The sequence below is a fragment of the Peromyscus californicus genome, unplaced genomic scaffold (assembly GCF_007827085.1).
Source record: "Peromyscus californicus insignis strain IS unplaced genomic scaffold, ASM782708v3 Scaffold_13__1_contigs__length_99412109, whole genome shotgun sequence".
NCBI lineage: Eukaryota > Metazoa > Chordata > Mammalia > Rodentia > Cricetidae > Peromyscus > Peromyscus californicus.
In genome coordinates, this window is record NW_026294424.1 from 61,047,635 (window position 1) to 61,063,472 (window position 15,838).

General features: G+C 46.4%; 1 protein-coding gene across 11 annotated transcripts in view; it reads left to right on the forward strand.

Moving 5' to 3' along the window:
- Limch1 (LIM and calponin homology domains 1) overlaps nucleotides 1–15,838 on the forward strand; it is a 321,480-nt gene that overhangs the window by 259,620 nt on the left and 46,022 nt on the right. For 6 of the 11 annotated variants that reach the window (XM_052735049.1, XM_052735052.1, XM_052735045.1 and 3 more), the window contains 5 exons: nucleotides 3,638–3,673; nucleotides 8,206–8,332; nucleotides 9,774–9,931; nucleotides 10,116–10,518; nucleotides 13,692–13,910. In XM_052735049.1, the coding sequence (XP_052591009.1) occupies nucleotides 3,638–3,673; nucleotides 8,206–8,332; nucleotides 9,774–9,931; nucleotides 10,116–10,518; nucleotides 13,692–13,910 (943 nt within the window). The remainder of the gene's footprint in view (nucleotides 1–3,637; nucleotides 3,674–8,205; nucleotides 8,333–9,773; nucleotides 9,932–10,115; nucleotides 10,519–13,691; nucleotides 13,911–15,838) is intronic. The other 5 variants (XM_052735047.1, XM_052735053.1, XM_052735054.1 and 2 more) reach the window with 1 other exon arrangement.

A 15,838-nucleotide genomic window follows, 5' to 3' on the forward strand; every position in this document is an offset into this window, starting at 1 on the left:
ATCCCAGATCCAAACCGATCTAGTTTCTTTTGTATAGTAGCAGAATGTAATCTGCTGAGGGTATACCCAGGAATGATCAGAGCTCAGGTTATCCTGTGCCCCGTGACTTGATTTCTCCCGTCGGGGCCTTGCCACATGCTTTGAGTGTATTACTAATGCATCATGGTGTATCAAGGCCACTCACCTGCTTCGGCTAGAAGAAATGGAATGATTGGCACTGGGCCAGTCAGTGCCGAGTGTTTCTCTCTTTTGCATGTAAGCAGGTATGAGGTAGTTGAGTAATGAGTTTACCTGTTAACCATTCTTTTTGATCTTTGTCTTGTGGGCAGACTAAGTGAAGAACTCTTCTTTGTTCCTGGCTCACAGAGGAGCCTTTGGCAAAGGGGTCAGACTTCTGTCCAACCTACTTGGTTTTATGGATTTCAGGCCAAAGAAGACAAACAACCTTCATAAAACTTGCAATGTTTTCCGCATTAGCCAACCTCACTGCCATCTGGTGGCGGGATTTCTGTCCCACTTTCTGACTCGAGTTAAGATCCTGGAGTTCAAGGTCCTATGTGTGGAAGCTGGTGTTGTCATTTAATGAGACGAATTGTGTGTGTGTGTGTGTGTGTGTGTGTGTGTGTACGTGTGGTATACCTACCCCCATGCTGGGCAGTGAGAGAGAAGTGCTTTGCTATCTCTTAAGTTCAGGATGAAGCAGAAAGTACTAGCATTCTGCTTCTCGAAAGCCCTTGATGGCCCTGGGTCAAGGACACAGTGGGGGCCAGGAAGAGCATTAACTGATCCAAATTTAAAAAATAAGTATCCTAGCCATCTTTATAAGCTGAATTGGACCCAGAGTTTCTCTGCTTCTGGATAATAACAATAGTAGAATCATATTACAATGTATAATCTTATTACAATGATGTCCAGGGAGCAGGTACAGTAGCTATGCTTTACACCGTAGATGTGGAGTAAGTTGTGTCCTCTTCTGTGTGTGTCTGCTCTCTCTCCAGCTCACCTCTGAGAAACCACAGGCAGGTTGAGTGGATATTCTCTCATTTCACCAATGAGAGACATGACGGTCCCACTTGCTTCCCAGGTTGAGGCTGGTTAAGTTGTGACAAAGGGGACTGAGTGGCCAGCCTTGTCCTCCATTGTCACTCAGCTTCCTGATGTCCCAGCCTGAGGCTTTATTCTGGATCCCTGGGCTGCTGTAGAGCAAACCAGAGAGAAAGGAAAGAAGGAGGCGGCGCTTGCAGGCTGGGAACTGGTGCATTCTGGGTGCATTTCTGGTTTTCACACACGACCTTTGAGAGTATGGATTTCTGTTGCAGATGGGAAACCAAACTTCAGGAACTAGCCCAGAATTAGAGCACCAAGATTTAAACTTAGCTCGTGGTGGAAAACCCCTTGAAGGGAAACTTCAAGGCATTGCCTACACAAGTCACAGAGGCCTGGAAGTTCCTACCACAGTCTATCTGCCACTCATTTGTAGTTCATATTAGGATGAATAGTTAATGTAAGTGGAGAGAGCCATGAACTTTATGACATCTTTAAAAAATTTTTGGGAGTTTGTTTGTATGAGAGAGAGAGAGAGAGAGAGAGAGAGAGAGAGAGAGAGAGAGAGAGAGAGAGAGAGAGAGAGAGAGAGAATGAATGAATGAATGAATGAGAATGCCCACATGCCAGTAGGGGTCAAAGAATAGCCTGCAGGAGTTGGATCTTTCCTTCTAACATGTGAGTTACTAAAAAACGAAAACAAACAAACAAAAAACCCTCGGGTCTTCAGGCTTGGTGGCAAGCTCCTTTGCCTGCTGAGTCATCTCCCAGCCCATGCCATGCTTCTCGATCGATCGAGCCAACCCACACACTCTGAGAATTTGTGTTTCCTTTTGACAAAGGTTTACTGAGTAATTACTATGTGCAGAACGCATGGCTGAGTGTATGTCCTAGGTGAGTGGTAAAAGCCATTGTCAGCTCTTGCTTCAAATTAGTTTGGCGTACAGGGACCTCCCACTGGATCCTTGTGGATTCTGAGATGCTCTGTTAGAGCCAGGAGTTGTATAAAGACGTCAGTCAGTATCTGACTTGTTTCTGTTACCTTTCCCGATACCCCTGCCCTCAGATTGAGACTTGGTTAACTGACTCTTCTGATAGGCTGCACATTCCTACTGGCTCTGCTTCTTTGCATTGAAGATCCTTCTGAGAGAGAGAGAGAGAGAGAGAGAGAGAGAGAGAGAGAGCGCACTGTTTGATAACTGAAAAAAGCCCCTTGAATCCCAAGTGCTAATTATCTTCCTCTTACCAGCAAAGGCAGTTTTACTTACATTTGTGCCCTTTAACAGATTGGTCAGAGGAAATTCCTTAGATCCATGAGCACACAGAAAAGGGCTATAAAAGAAGGCAATCTTCAGGGCCTGTGCCTATTCCTTCCAGTGCTCCAAAATAACCCTCAGGGGCCTCCTCTGGCCACTGCTGAGGGAAGACAATCAGGAAACTTCTTGCATAGTGAGACTTCGAATTTTGTAGGAATCCATTTATCTGCACAGATGTCCATGAGTGCCGTTAATTGCTCTGTGAAGAAACAGTTGACATTCAGATATATCCCAAAGCCAACCCTGTAGAAGTGTTAGCTAGCATGAGACTGTGTGTGCACAAGTTCACTGTCCAATTATGCTCTGCTTCAATCTGACACGAATTAGACTTCCAGATAGTGACACGAAACCACACAACTGCTAGTTAGCTATTCCCCATTCATCCTCCCTCAAGAATAGCTTCTCTTTCAAAGATGGTTTAGCAGGCTCCACGTTTGAATATGTGTATTCTAAGACCTTTTTACTAACTGTAACCCAGGTAACAGAACTTATGATTGATGCTGCTTATGTTTTCTCTGTCTGGTGGGGAGGATCCTCATCATGCGCTCTGCAGTTGTGGCATTTGGGGCACACTGAGACTCTTACTTAAACTAGCACCTTCTGGAAATGCCCCTGGAGCACAGAGTGAGTCTTCCATCACAGAGGTGGAGCCTCACGGCCCTTTCCTTGGCTTGCTTGCGGCCATTCCAACAGAAATCTGGGGGTTCACCCACGCATAATTTGGACGGCGTTAGCTAGCACGAGACTGTGCGTGCCCAAGTTCTGCTTTCCTCTTAGAAAACTGTAGAACTAGTCTTTGATGTTGTCTGTGCAGACGCATTAACACATCAGGTCAGCTGAGGGAGGGTGCGTGTGTGTCGCATGCCCATTACAGTCCATTACCACCGACACAGAGCCGTGAGCGGTTTAACTGTTTGCGACCAGCCAACCATGGTGTGCTTGTGTTTTAAGCTGTCTTTTTCCAAGCACCGTGGGTTACATCTAAGCTTCTTTATGTTTACCTTGGACAGAGTTTTTCTTTGTGGGCAGCATGGGATTATTTGATTTCTCTTCTGGGTTTTAACACAAACTTTATACCCTGTGGAAATATCAAGGCTTTAGTTTTTCAGTAGCTAATGAATATTGCTATTGGTGTGATGACATTTCTCTTTCAGCATGACCAGCCAAGAAGGTTTGGTATACATGAATCGATTTCTCCCCCAGTTTGCTTTTTCAGCTTGGTCCCATCATCCACTCTCTGCCAACCCTCTAATTTTTTTTTTTATTTGATCTTGTAGATACGGTCCGAGAACTCCTGTGTCAGATGACGCAGAGTAAGTGGCGTTGCATTTGTAGGATTACATTAACCACTAGCCTAAACTGCATGCTTCCACTACTTACCACTAATTGGCATGCACCGGATGCCGCAGCCAGGTGCATGGTGGGCCCAGTCCACAGCAGACCGTGTGGGGCCACCAGGCAGAATGCATTCCATGCAGGGAGGAGGAGGAAGCAACTTAAACCTGCTGCTGATGTTGAGCTGATGCTTCAGCTCTGCTTTCCATTTTTCGTAGCTGGGCATGGCTCAAGTTGCTCTTTTGATGTGGACGTTGGTACCCTTTCTGCATTAGGAAGTCATGGAACTAATGGAGTTAGGAAAGGGGTGTCAGGAGTTTTGCAGTTTAACCCTAATGCACTGGGGCTTAGTATACACAATGAAGTAGTCATTCCTACAGTCACATTTTTTTTTTCCGAACTAAGAAAATAAACCCTAACCACTAATTATAGATTCAGAAGCCCAAGTCCCTGCCAGGTTGGAGTCATATAAACTGTGGGATGCTTAAGACCCAAACATTGGGGTTTTGTTCAAGTCCCATGGTATAGCAAGGGGTCAAGGGTATAGAACAGGACCTGGGTTCCTCTGCCTGCCACTGGCTTTTCCTCCCACACACGGGTCTCTTCCCCACTCACACCTCACATCCCGGTTCGAGAAGAATCTTAACTGTCCCATCTATGACCTTAAAACTCCGTCCCACAGCTGGATTTCCTGTAAGCAGATCATTCAGCACCAGATACATAAGGCAGAAGGGTTTTTCAGAATGATATCCTTCTCAGGTCTGAACAATTGGTCTTTTAAGGAACAGGATTTAATATTTCATTCCGACATCTGTTACACAAAAGCGTGTGGCCTGACACAGATGAATCCGTCCCCGGAAGGCTGAGTGCTGCCTGTTCTCCTTAGCCAAGGTGTCCACGTCACAGAGAGGAGTCTAAATCGGGGTGTGGAACCCACAGATGGCACAATAATGGTGTTTGAGCAGAGGAAGGACTTTAAACAGTGTTTTCGTATCATGTTATTCCCATGTTTGTGTTGAAGGCGTCAGCCTAGTTTAGACTCTTAGCCCTAAGCATTCATATTCCATCCCCAAGTTGTGATGGGCAATCTAGAACTATTTAGTTACCTGGGAGACAGAACCTCCATGCCTCAAAGGTGAAATTCAGCCTGCGCTTGACTGGCTTCACGGAGTTAAGCAGTCTCTGAGACTGAGCCCCGGGTCTTACTGGTAAACCCCGCAGTGGCAATACTTCACATCCCTGACAGGAGGAGGGTGTGAGATTGACAGGTACGACACTACTCGGATCTGGTGAGCAGCAACATTGTGATAGAATGGATTTGTTCTTAACTGATGCAAAGCTGCCGTGCAATTTGCCCAAAGCAGATCTTGGGGAACGCCTAAAAGGTGAAGGGAAGAAAGCTACTACATTCAAAGGAATTTAGACCTTCCCCACACTCGCCTCTGAAACCTCGGCCACAGCAAAGCTTAGTGGCTGTTTAAAGGAACCGGGTGCAGGGCTCCCCTCTCCAGCGTTTATAAAACTGTCCTGTGGACCAGGAAGAGGTCAAGGAACTTCTTGTCCAGAAGTTCGATTTGAGAATATACAAAGTGCCAGATTAACTGCTTAGAGCAGACACGGTTGACGTGAAGTCACGTGAGCAAAAGGTGCTACAGAGTTCATTTTTAAAGTAGAGATGTGTACGGTTCTTACCTTTTCCCCTCTCCTTTTTCCAAGTTCTTGAAAGGCAATTACTGACATAAACTGCACTGATTAATAATTGACACATTAAGATACAGCCCAGTGACAACACAATGTGTACTGATAACATGTCAGTCAGGGTAGACCTACCGTAGAGATGGCGAAACCTCCACCTTCTGGCCCGTCCTGAGTATCTCTGTAAGTTAATTTCACCTCCTCTCACTTTACTCCACTGAACATTCCTCTTCTCTCCACATGCCTCTGCCAGAGGAGCCTGCATCTTGGGAGCACCATGAGGCATTTTATTCTGAACTTTTTTACTCCAGACTTTTGCCTCAGAAACCATCTTTGGGTGCCACCAGAGGCAGGTCAAAAATGTTCGCTTGCGCCCAGCTGAGTCTTGGACTCTACAGCCAGCAACCTGTGTCCCAACAGCCTGGGACATAAGCATCGGTGCTGAGGACGGGTGGGGTCCAAGTCACAGTATTCTGGAGGATGGTTTCTCCAGAACGCCTCACACCATCTCTGCCCCACCCCACACCCAGACCCACACTTCTGCATTCAGATGTGAAGTTCAGCCTCTGAACTGAAGAACATTTTCTAAACGGTGACTTGGCCCATTTTCTATTATTGTCAGTTTTCAACTTTTTCAGTTCCATTTTTTTTTAATAATTAAAAAAGTCACAATTTTCTTTCCTTTCTTTTTTCTTTTCTTTTTTTTTGGCAAGTTGTTAGAATTTCTTTTAAAATAAAGGGATAGGGATGAAGTTGTTAGGATTTCTTTTAAATTGGGGGGAAGGGGGAAGGGATGGTGCCTCCTGCTATAGGAGCAGGCAAGTGAGGACCACTTAATTATGGGGCCTTTGGCCGCGTTTGGGCTGGGGTAAGTCAGAGCTTCGAGGTGGGAACAGAGATAGAAAATCAAGGCTGAGGAAGGCAGCCTTGGAGGCCTCTTGTTCCCTCCACGAACAGCTAGCGAGTGGGCTGAATCCCACACCTTGGAGAAGCTGGCTACTTCCTTCCCACCCCTGCAGAAGCCACTGTGTAGCCGCCTACTAGGCAAGCCAGAGTTCTGCCCTTTAGAACTCACAGGCAGAGAACCAGAGGCCTCCTCTCTCCCCTCACCTTGTTGACTGCTTGGTCCTGTAAGACACTCAGCTCAGAGACGCTTATACATCCAAAGGCCTTAGTAGAAATTGTAATCTGCCTTAAAAAAATAACTGGATGGATTGGATATTTTAAAGGTAAAAATTTCCCTCTCCTCGCCCCCCCTTAACTATAAAGTCCTCCCCCACCCCAGCCTTTTAACTCTAAAGTATATGAGTTTCAATCTATTTCTACAAAGCCTACTTAGATGATTTTTTATCTTAAAGTTAAAAAAAGCAAAACAACACAGGCTAGACTTTTCTTCTTAACCCTGTAAATTCCCAAACCTTTCTTAATATCAGTAAGTAGTGTAAAATAGATGAAAAAGACCCCAGCCCCTTTTACCCTTTGAGGGGGAAGTTTATTTTTCTACAAGGCACAGCTTTGGAAACCAGCATTCCCAGGAGAGAAGGCAACAGCAGCTAGCTTCCCACTGTGCCCCTCGTCACCCCTGTACTGACAGAAGCCTCAGATTCAAAAGGAAGTCTTTGCAGTTGGATTCCTAGAACACTCTGGAGGAAGATAGTCTTTGAGTTTTAGGTCTCAGATTAGATTTTAAACATCCAGCACCTGGAGAAAGGGGCGAGGAAGCCAGCCATCCATGCAGATCCATCCAACAGTGCTGCTGCTGTTTGCGCATCCCTGACCGTGTCTGGGATCCATGGTTGCCAAGCGCATGGCTTTGTTCTTGTTTTTCCTAGAGGTTACGCTGGCTTCCGCAATGGATTACCGCCATCTTCTACACCTAGGGACCTTCAAGGTTTCTCCATTACTTCTTGCCTACGCAACCCGTGTGATCCATTCCGTCTCAGAGCCTATAGTTTCTTTAAGGGGGGTGGGGTGGGGAGGAGGGCTTTGCGTGGCCCCTACTTCTGTGTTCCCTGCTGCGTCAATGCTTGCTCTTAACAGGTCTGTTGAGAGCTCCGTGTGTGGGCTTAGGGAGCTCCCACAGAATTTATCAACCACACGCACAGCCAAAAGATTTGCTTGTCTTCGTTACCTGCCCTTTTTGCCTTCAAAAGTAAGTTAAAAATATCCTGACAAAAAAATAAACCAAAACGATTGTAAACACATTAGGGTACAAAGTGTACCCCGATTTATATATTTATCCCATCCGCTTATTACAGAAGGCCTTATTTTCTTGATTCCAAGATTACTATCAATTACATAACTGTATAGAGAAGAAAAAAAATAACCACAGCATGCCCAGCATCAGTTTAAATATGAAACAGTGGGTGTCTTAATCTTGAGGCCCTATGCTTTTTTTTCTTTGAAAGTGATGAAGAAATTGTCTCTGGGCATCTAGATCAGGCCAGCCCTCTCTTTTCACCAAGAAGTTACACTGCAGTGGCCATGTGCCGGTCCCCACAAATTCTCCCTAAATTATATACCTTTAAATGAGAAGCGTGCAGGCCGTCAGATGCTTTCTCCTAGCCCTCATCTGGCACCTTTCTAGAAAGCTGCCCCCCATTCAGGGTCATCGATGAGGACAAAGACATCCCCTCGAGGCTGTGCTGCTGGTAAGACTGCTTCCCGTTGCGGAGCCGCGAAGAGGCAGCGGCTCTCAGCCCGGTAGCGCCCCCAGGCGGCGATGCTCAGTGGCGAGCGGAGCCTGCAGCCCGCCCGCGCTCGCTCGCTCATCGCGCTTGCTTTTTGTTTTTGCTCTCTCTCTCGGCGGCATCAGGAGCACGAGTATGTTTGACATGCGGTGTGAGGAGGAGGCAGCGGTGCTGCCGCACAGCAGGGCCCGCCAGGAGCAGCTGCAGCTGATAAATAACCAGCTGAGGGAAGAGGACGACAAATGGCAAGATGTGAGTTCCGGGCCAAGGCCGCGGGCACTTGGGGAGGGACTCAGCCGACCACCACCGGGCTGGGAGGGTAGACTTGGACTTCAAAGGCCTGCTGGGGAGGGCCGGGCCGCCCCGGCATTACAGACGGAGACACATCAGTGGGAAGATGAAAGGAGGGGTCTGTAGGGACGTGGAGAGAGGAGAACCTGACGCTCGTGTGTATCAGCAGGTACTCTGGACCAAAGCTTGGTCACAAAGAGAACGGGTGGGAGGCAGGCGACGAGGATAAGCACAGAGCTGCCGTGTGCTGTCCTTGAATATTCTGTGTTTAAGACTGATGGATGACTACGGTGACTGCAGCTGTCAGCGTTAATTGGACCAGTAGCAGGCACTGTTCTAAATGCTTTGCTCTGGGTCATCCATCCCACCCGTTTAGTAACTCTGTACTAACAAGGGTTAGCTTCCGGCACCCACAGATAGAATCCCAGCCCAGCCAAACCACTGCCCAAAGTTCCACAGCTAGTGAATAGAGAGGCAAGATTCAAACCAGGAAAAGAAGGTGCCAGAGGCTGGTGAGCGCTTGGAGGTAGCGTGCTGAGAGCAAAGAGCTACTGCAGGGCGAGCCTGGGCTTAGCAAGGAGAGAGGATCGTTTTATTTGCTTCTCACAGAGCAGGCAGGGCCCCTGCTCCTCCACCATTAGTCAAAAAGTTAATTTCTCCGAAGTTGGCACAGTGTAATGACAATATGTCTATCGGTCTAGCACCTTAGTGTGTCGGGGCACATTGAACCCCACGACTCGTAAGCAGAGTCGGAACAACCGCCCCCATTTTAGAGAAGATAAAAATGAGTTCAGAGAGGCTAGGAAACCGGACAGTGCGGGAGCAAGATAGAGCCAGGCTGTTTCCCACAGCTCCAGCTTGGCCCTCAGACCCAGAAGCCTCACCATTGTGCTGTAACAACTACCTGTAGGCAGGTCCTCCGCCACTCCTGAGGATGCCGAGGAATTCACACCTATAGAAGCAATGGGTCTGTGGGGCTCAACTCCACAGCCACGTTTTTTCCCCCACCTTTACTCCCATCCAAGAGAAAACTGTACGTGACTCCCTCCCGTTCTCTTGCCAGAATATCTATTTCCAGTGCAGAGGTGGGGATAGAATAGAATGAAGGTTACCTCGTAAGACAGTTCTCTCAAATTTGCCCATCAACGTAAAGGATGATTGCATCTACCACACCTCAGTGTTGCGGTAAACAGCTGCCCTGTGGATGATCGTGTGCGCACTCTCTGCTTCTTTCCCTGCCTTCCAGACATCCTTGTTCCAACCAGACCTTCATGGGATCGTGTGGAAGTGTCCCCAGCACAGCGCCTTGGCGCTTACAGGTCTATGAGTCACGGAAAGGGAATTCCGTGCAGGCTGAGAAAGAACATGGTATCTCTCTCTCTCTCTCTCTCCCCTACCTCAGGACCTGGCTCGTTGGAAGAGCCGTAGAAGAAGTGCTTCTCAGGACTTAATCAAGAAGGAGGAGGAAAGGAAAAAAATGGAGAAGTTGATGTCTGGAGAAGACGGGATAAGTGAACGCAGGAAAAGCATCAAAACCTACCGAGAGATTGTCCAAGAAAAGTGGGTCTTTCCCTTGTCGGGGTACAGTCGTGTCTAGCTGTGCTCTTTGTAAGCATAGACGTTTGCTATCACAAAGACTCCAGTGCTGCTACTTACAGTTTGGTTTTACTCTACCTTGGTGGGGATCTTTGCAACCCTCCCAGCTGCTCATTCATTGCTCTTCTTCCCGTGCCCCACCTTGCAGAGAGCGGAGAGAGCGGGAGCTGCACGAGGCGTATAAGAACGCTCGGTCACAGGAGGAGGCGGAGGGGATCCTCCAGCAGTACATCGAGAGGTTCACCATCAGTGAGGCTGTGCTCGAACGCTTGGAGATGCCAAAAATTCTGGAAAGAAGCCATTCCACGGAGCCAAACTTGTCCTCCTTCCCGAATGACCCCAGCCCCATGAAGTACTTGCGGCAGCAGTCGCTGCCCCCACCCAAGTTCACTGCCACGGTTGAAACCACCATTGCTGGCCTCCCAGAGACCAGCGCGGCAGGCGGCAGTGGGTCTCCAAGCAAAACCATCGCTCCCCATGCAGTGCCTATGCTGACACCCAAGCCTTACTCGCAGCCCAAAAGCTCCCAAGAGGTTCTGAAGACTTTTAAGGTAGGATGAGTTCTTTGAGAGAAAAAATGGAAAGCGAACTCTGGGTAGTTTGTGAAGAGAAGCCTTCCTGACTCGAGAAAAAAAAATGCAATAATTTTTATCAAACAAAAGCCAAACACGTTAACACTGACAGTAATGCATTTATATTTCAGGCGATTTGGTCCACAGATACTTAAGGGATGGGCGTTCCTCTCAGTACTGTTGTTACGCTTAGTGGAATGACAAGTCTTCTCCATAAGCAAGGCCTAGTCCTGGTTTGTTGATGATGTGGTTTCTCTTAGAGCAGTGTAAGCAAATCCTAATTTAGCAATACTCCATATCTGTAGTTATCGGGATACATGGCAAACTCAAAGTGTATTTGCTTTTGGTTTAAATAGAAGAATACACAGCTATATCTTAAGGAAGAAATTGACACTATATCCAAAGAGTTGCTGTGCTTGGGAAAGATAACTAACGCAAGGCCCACATGGTAGCGTGGGGCGTGTCCATCATCAGATAAGACAAAGCTTTTCTTGAGCGGTAAACTGCTGTATTACTGAAGAGTGTGTTAAATCATTTTCAAGAACCAAAGACTCTTTGGCAACCAAACATATTTTCACTTGCTCATATTCCAGTGTCCACCTGTACTGTGGGGGAGCATTCATCCTGAACCCTAAACTCCTTTGACTCCAAAGACAAATCGGTTCACATCGTCCTTGTACCCTCCATGAGTTTTGTAGTAGATGTCAAAAGTGGACTTCATCACTAGTAGTTGTTGCCATTCAGACTGGTGAGAAGTTTGCCTAACTCAACTAACTGAGAGTGAGTGCAGGGGACCTTTATTTCAACTAACCAAGAGTGAGTGCAGGGGACCTTTATCACTGGCCTTCAGAGAGACCCCAAACCTACCTTCTGACTTAGGTTGAAATAAATCTAAATACATCTTTAAAATCTGTATCTTAAGCTTTGCTAGCATAAAAAAAGATGAATGTCTGTCCATTTCATCCAGATTGAATTAAAATGTTTGTGCCTTGTAGGGTAAGAACTGTATTTTTCATGGCTCCATCTGAAGAGCCTGACATAAACAAACACCCAGGACATAGTAGGCATTCAGCAAAAGTAAATAACTTAATTCTTCCTGAGATTAGCCATAGAAGTTGAAGACTTATTTACAATTTATTTGTGTGTGTGTGTGTGTGTGTGTGTGTGTGTGTGTGTGTGTGTGTGTGTGAGAGAGAGAGAGAGAGAGAGAGAGAGGAGAGAGATCTGTGCCTAGCAGTGTCCTCAGTGGTTGAAATATTTGAGCACCTTCCTTCACCTGGGGCCAGGATGCTGGATGGTGTAACATCCGATGAAAGCATTATATCGAGGTGGCCCAGACAGAGGTGAGAATACATTTCCGTAACTGCTATCAAAGGCATCCGATCACATTATTTAGATGTCCACTTCCCCTCACTTACGCAAATGGTGCAACATGACCACGTCATGGTTAAGATAGAAGAATTTATGACGAAAGTTAGGTTCTGAGGAAACCTTGTCGTTTCTGTTCGGCAGCCTCTCTCTCCTTCACTGTGTGTATAGGGCAGTGGGGGTGTATGCCCACAACAGCAGGACACTTTCTCAAAAATAAGTGAACAGTCCTCGTCAAAGTGACATGTAAATAGGACAGTGGTTACTAGATTAGGGAGGTGAGACAGCTTAGAAAAATGTGCACACGTGTGTGTGTGTGTGTGTGTGTGTGTGTGTGTGTGTGTGTGTGTGTGTACATGTGCCCACAACAGCAAGACCTTTTCTCAAAATTAATGAGTAAATAATCTGTAGCATAATTTTAGAAAAAAAAAATAAAGGAAGATCAAGTGATGCACTTCAAGCATTGGTTTTCAAAAACAATCTTGTTTGGGTTTTTGTCAGTTTAATGGTTTAGAATCACCATTTTGAAAAATGAAGTGGACAAGAATACAATAGAAAAAAGTCACACAGATCACACTCAATAAAGATAAGCATACCGTTTATCTGTCTCCACCACATTCAAGGTGTGTGCTGTTGTGGTGTCAATTTCTTTCTTTTTTTCTTTTTTTTTTAGTTTTTCGAGACAGGGTTTCCCTAGGTAGCTTTGGAGCTTGTCCTGGCTCTCACTCTGTAGACCAGGCTGGCCTCGAACTCACAGAGATCCGCCTGCCTCTGCCTCCCAAGTGCTGGGATTAAAGGCGTGAGCCACCGCTGCCCGGCTGTGATGTCCATTTCTTACAGGTGGCAGGCGATAAAGCATGGTGGCCAGTAGCACAAGGTAGACAGTCCAGCCAGTGTCCGGCCTTCTGTTGTTTTTTTCAAAAGATTTTAGAAGACTTACCGAGAACAGGCAGTAGTGCTAGGTGTTGCTCCAAGTCCTGAGCACGCTTTAGTCGTCCAACCCCACGACAGCACTATGAGGAAGGTCACGTTGTGTCCAAATCCGCGTTTTTACACACACAGTCAGAAACCTGCTGGAGATTGCAGAGCTGCTGAGAGGTAGCATCAGAACTGGATCGGAGGTCATCTCACCACAGATCATCGGCCTCAGACAGAGGACGGAGGTTTCCAGAGGCCGGCCGAGCCCCCCTTTCCCTTCTCACTCTCACTGCCTCCTCTAAATATGGAGTGTGAAACAAACACGTTTTAGTGAGCACAGGCTTTTTTCCTCTTGAGGAAAAAAGTAGAATTATAAAACTAAGTAGAAATGAGATTTAGTTTTGTAATACAACATATCAGAATCCTTGCCCTCTGTGATAACTTTACGAAATACACCCCATCTCTCCACTCCAAAGTAGCCTGTAAAATGTTCTTGATCAGGTCCCACTTCATTGGTATGCTAAGCAGAAAAAAAACAATTTGACTTGTGGAATTGCCATCACGGCTTAAATTGAAAAGTGACTGAAACCCAAATATGTGGCGTGTGTTTAAGACTCCCTGATTTTTCTACACTTTCAAATGAAAGCCACTGTAAATCAGATGAGCATGAAATGTCATCCGGTCATGATGTGACTGACAACACCCTTACAGATGACATTGACGGAAGACTGACTTCTCGGACCCCTGATTCCTTTTTGAGATGGGGACATACACAGAGAATTCTTTAAGGCGATTCAGAATGTGTGTTTGGTTATCATCTTTGGTTGCAGAACACTGTGTTTTCTTGTTCATCCTGGCCTTTATAGGTAGATGGGAAAATCAGCATGAATGGAGACATGGCCCACGGAGATGAGGAAGAAAAGGAGAAAGAAGGGCCAGCGGTGGAACCGGGCCCCTCCTTAACCAAGTCCCAGATGTTTGAAGGCGTGGCCACAGTGCATGGTTCTCCTGTTCAAGTGAAGCAAGGCAGCAGCAGCATTGAGATCAACATCAAGAAGCCAGACTCCGCTCCCCAGGAACCAACAGTAAGACGCATTGCCCCTTGGGATAATTCTGTCATGGCTTTTGCAATAAGTAGGTCATGACAACGTTTCTTTCTTTCTCCTTGAGTGCATAAGTTGGCTAGAGCTACATAGCATACAAAGTACTATAAACTACAAGGCCTCAACAGTAGAAATCGTCTCGGTCCTAGTCAATAAAAATCCAAAACCAAGGTATTACCCTTCTGTTGGCAGTGAGGGGGAGTCTGCCCTAGGCCTCTCCTCAAGCTATTGATGCTTGCTGGAAATCTTACTGCCCAATGTATGTAGATACATCACCCTAACCTCTGCCTTCTTCTCCTCAGGGCTCTTCCTGTGTGGCTGTGCCCAAGTTTCCTGTTTATAAGGATATCAGTATGGCTGGATGCCTACTCCATTAACCTTAACTAAATTCAGCTAAAATAACCCTATTTCCAAATAAGATCATATTTGAAAGTTCTAAGGAAACCCAATTCAATCTAAAACAATAGGCTATAATTAAAGATAATATAATTTGAGAACAATAAATTAACTTTTCTTCATATTATTGGCCTATTGTGTTATAGGAAAACATGTATCTTTAAATTATCCTTTTTCTCTGTTTGTTAAAGGCATCATTAGACTTGTTTTTATGATTTGAAAATAGCTAGTACCGATCTAGGTGTGGTGGTATACACCTGTAATTCCAGCACTTAGGAAGCTGAGGCAGGAGGATGGTGAGTTTAACGTCAGCCTGGGCATCATAGTGAGACCCTGTCTCAAAATAAGATGAGTGGTGCTGTCAGAACCTGACTTCTTATCTTTGATGATGTATCTCTGTCTGTCTATCTGTCATCTGTCCATCATCTATCATCTACCTATTTAGTATCTATCATCCATCTATCATTTATCATCTGTCTATCTATCTTCTATCTACCTACCTATCTGCACACACACACACACACACACACACACACACACACACACGCACGCGTACACACACACACACATGTTTTTATTAGTTAAAAACCAAAAATTCGTTAAAAGTACAATTAATTTGTGTTAGCTTCAACTTTTAAATTCAAACTCGTCTAAGGCAATAGCCCAGTCTTCAGTGAACAAGGCAGAAGGAGTAACTTAAGAAGAGCGGCCATGAGAACCCAGAACGGCGCCAGGTTTGCCCCTTTGGCGTGTGACCTGCCATCAGGAACTCAGGCTGGTTTTGCTTATCCAGTCGAAGCTGTCACCTGCACAGGGACAGCCAGGGTTTTGGGATTCAGGCCGCCCTCACTAGCAGCCAGCGTCCTACTGTGCTTTGGGGTTTGTCTGATAGTTAAGGATGGATAAATAGTTGAGGTTTCCTCTCCAGCTCCTCAGAAGGTTTGGTCTGAAGGTAAACTTGTTTCCCACTTCCTCCACTCAGCATGAGGTACCCCCTTGCCAAACCCACACACTGGACCCGATAGCTTCGTCCTTTTAGCAGCCCTATAAGTTTTGTCAGAATTGTTGAGAGGATGTCATTCTCCCCACAGCGCCCCCACCCCACCCCACCTCACCCCTCCCCACCCCTCCCCACCCCTCCCCGCCCCATGCGCTGTGACAGAGACTCACACGGGAAGAGACCGAAGTCACTTCTTCACCAGGTGTTGTGACCCAGGCAGGTGCTCATCTCCTGTACTGTAATTTTACTTCCGCTTTGTGAAGCTGTCACCACCGCTGGGGACACGTTACAGAGAGGCAGGACTGGGGGAATGAGTTCTACTACCAGGAAGGGAGATCTTAACTAGTCAGATAAACATTCACTTCTGCTCTTACATTTAAACTAGAACCCCCACCCCCCACCCCCAATAATGAAACACTGTGGGGCTGGGCTTGCTTTTCAGAAAAAGTTAGCAATTCTCTCCCCACTCCATGGTCCTCAGAAGCATTTTCGAGATTCCCTTCATTCTTAAGTG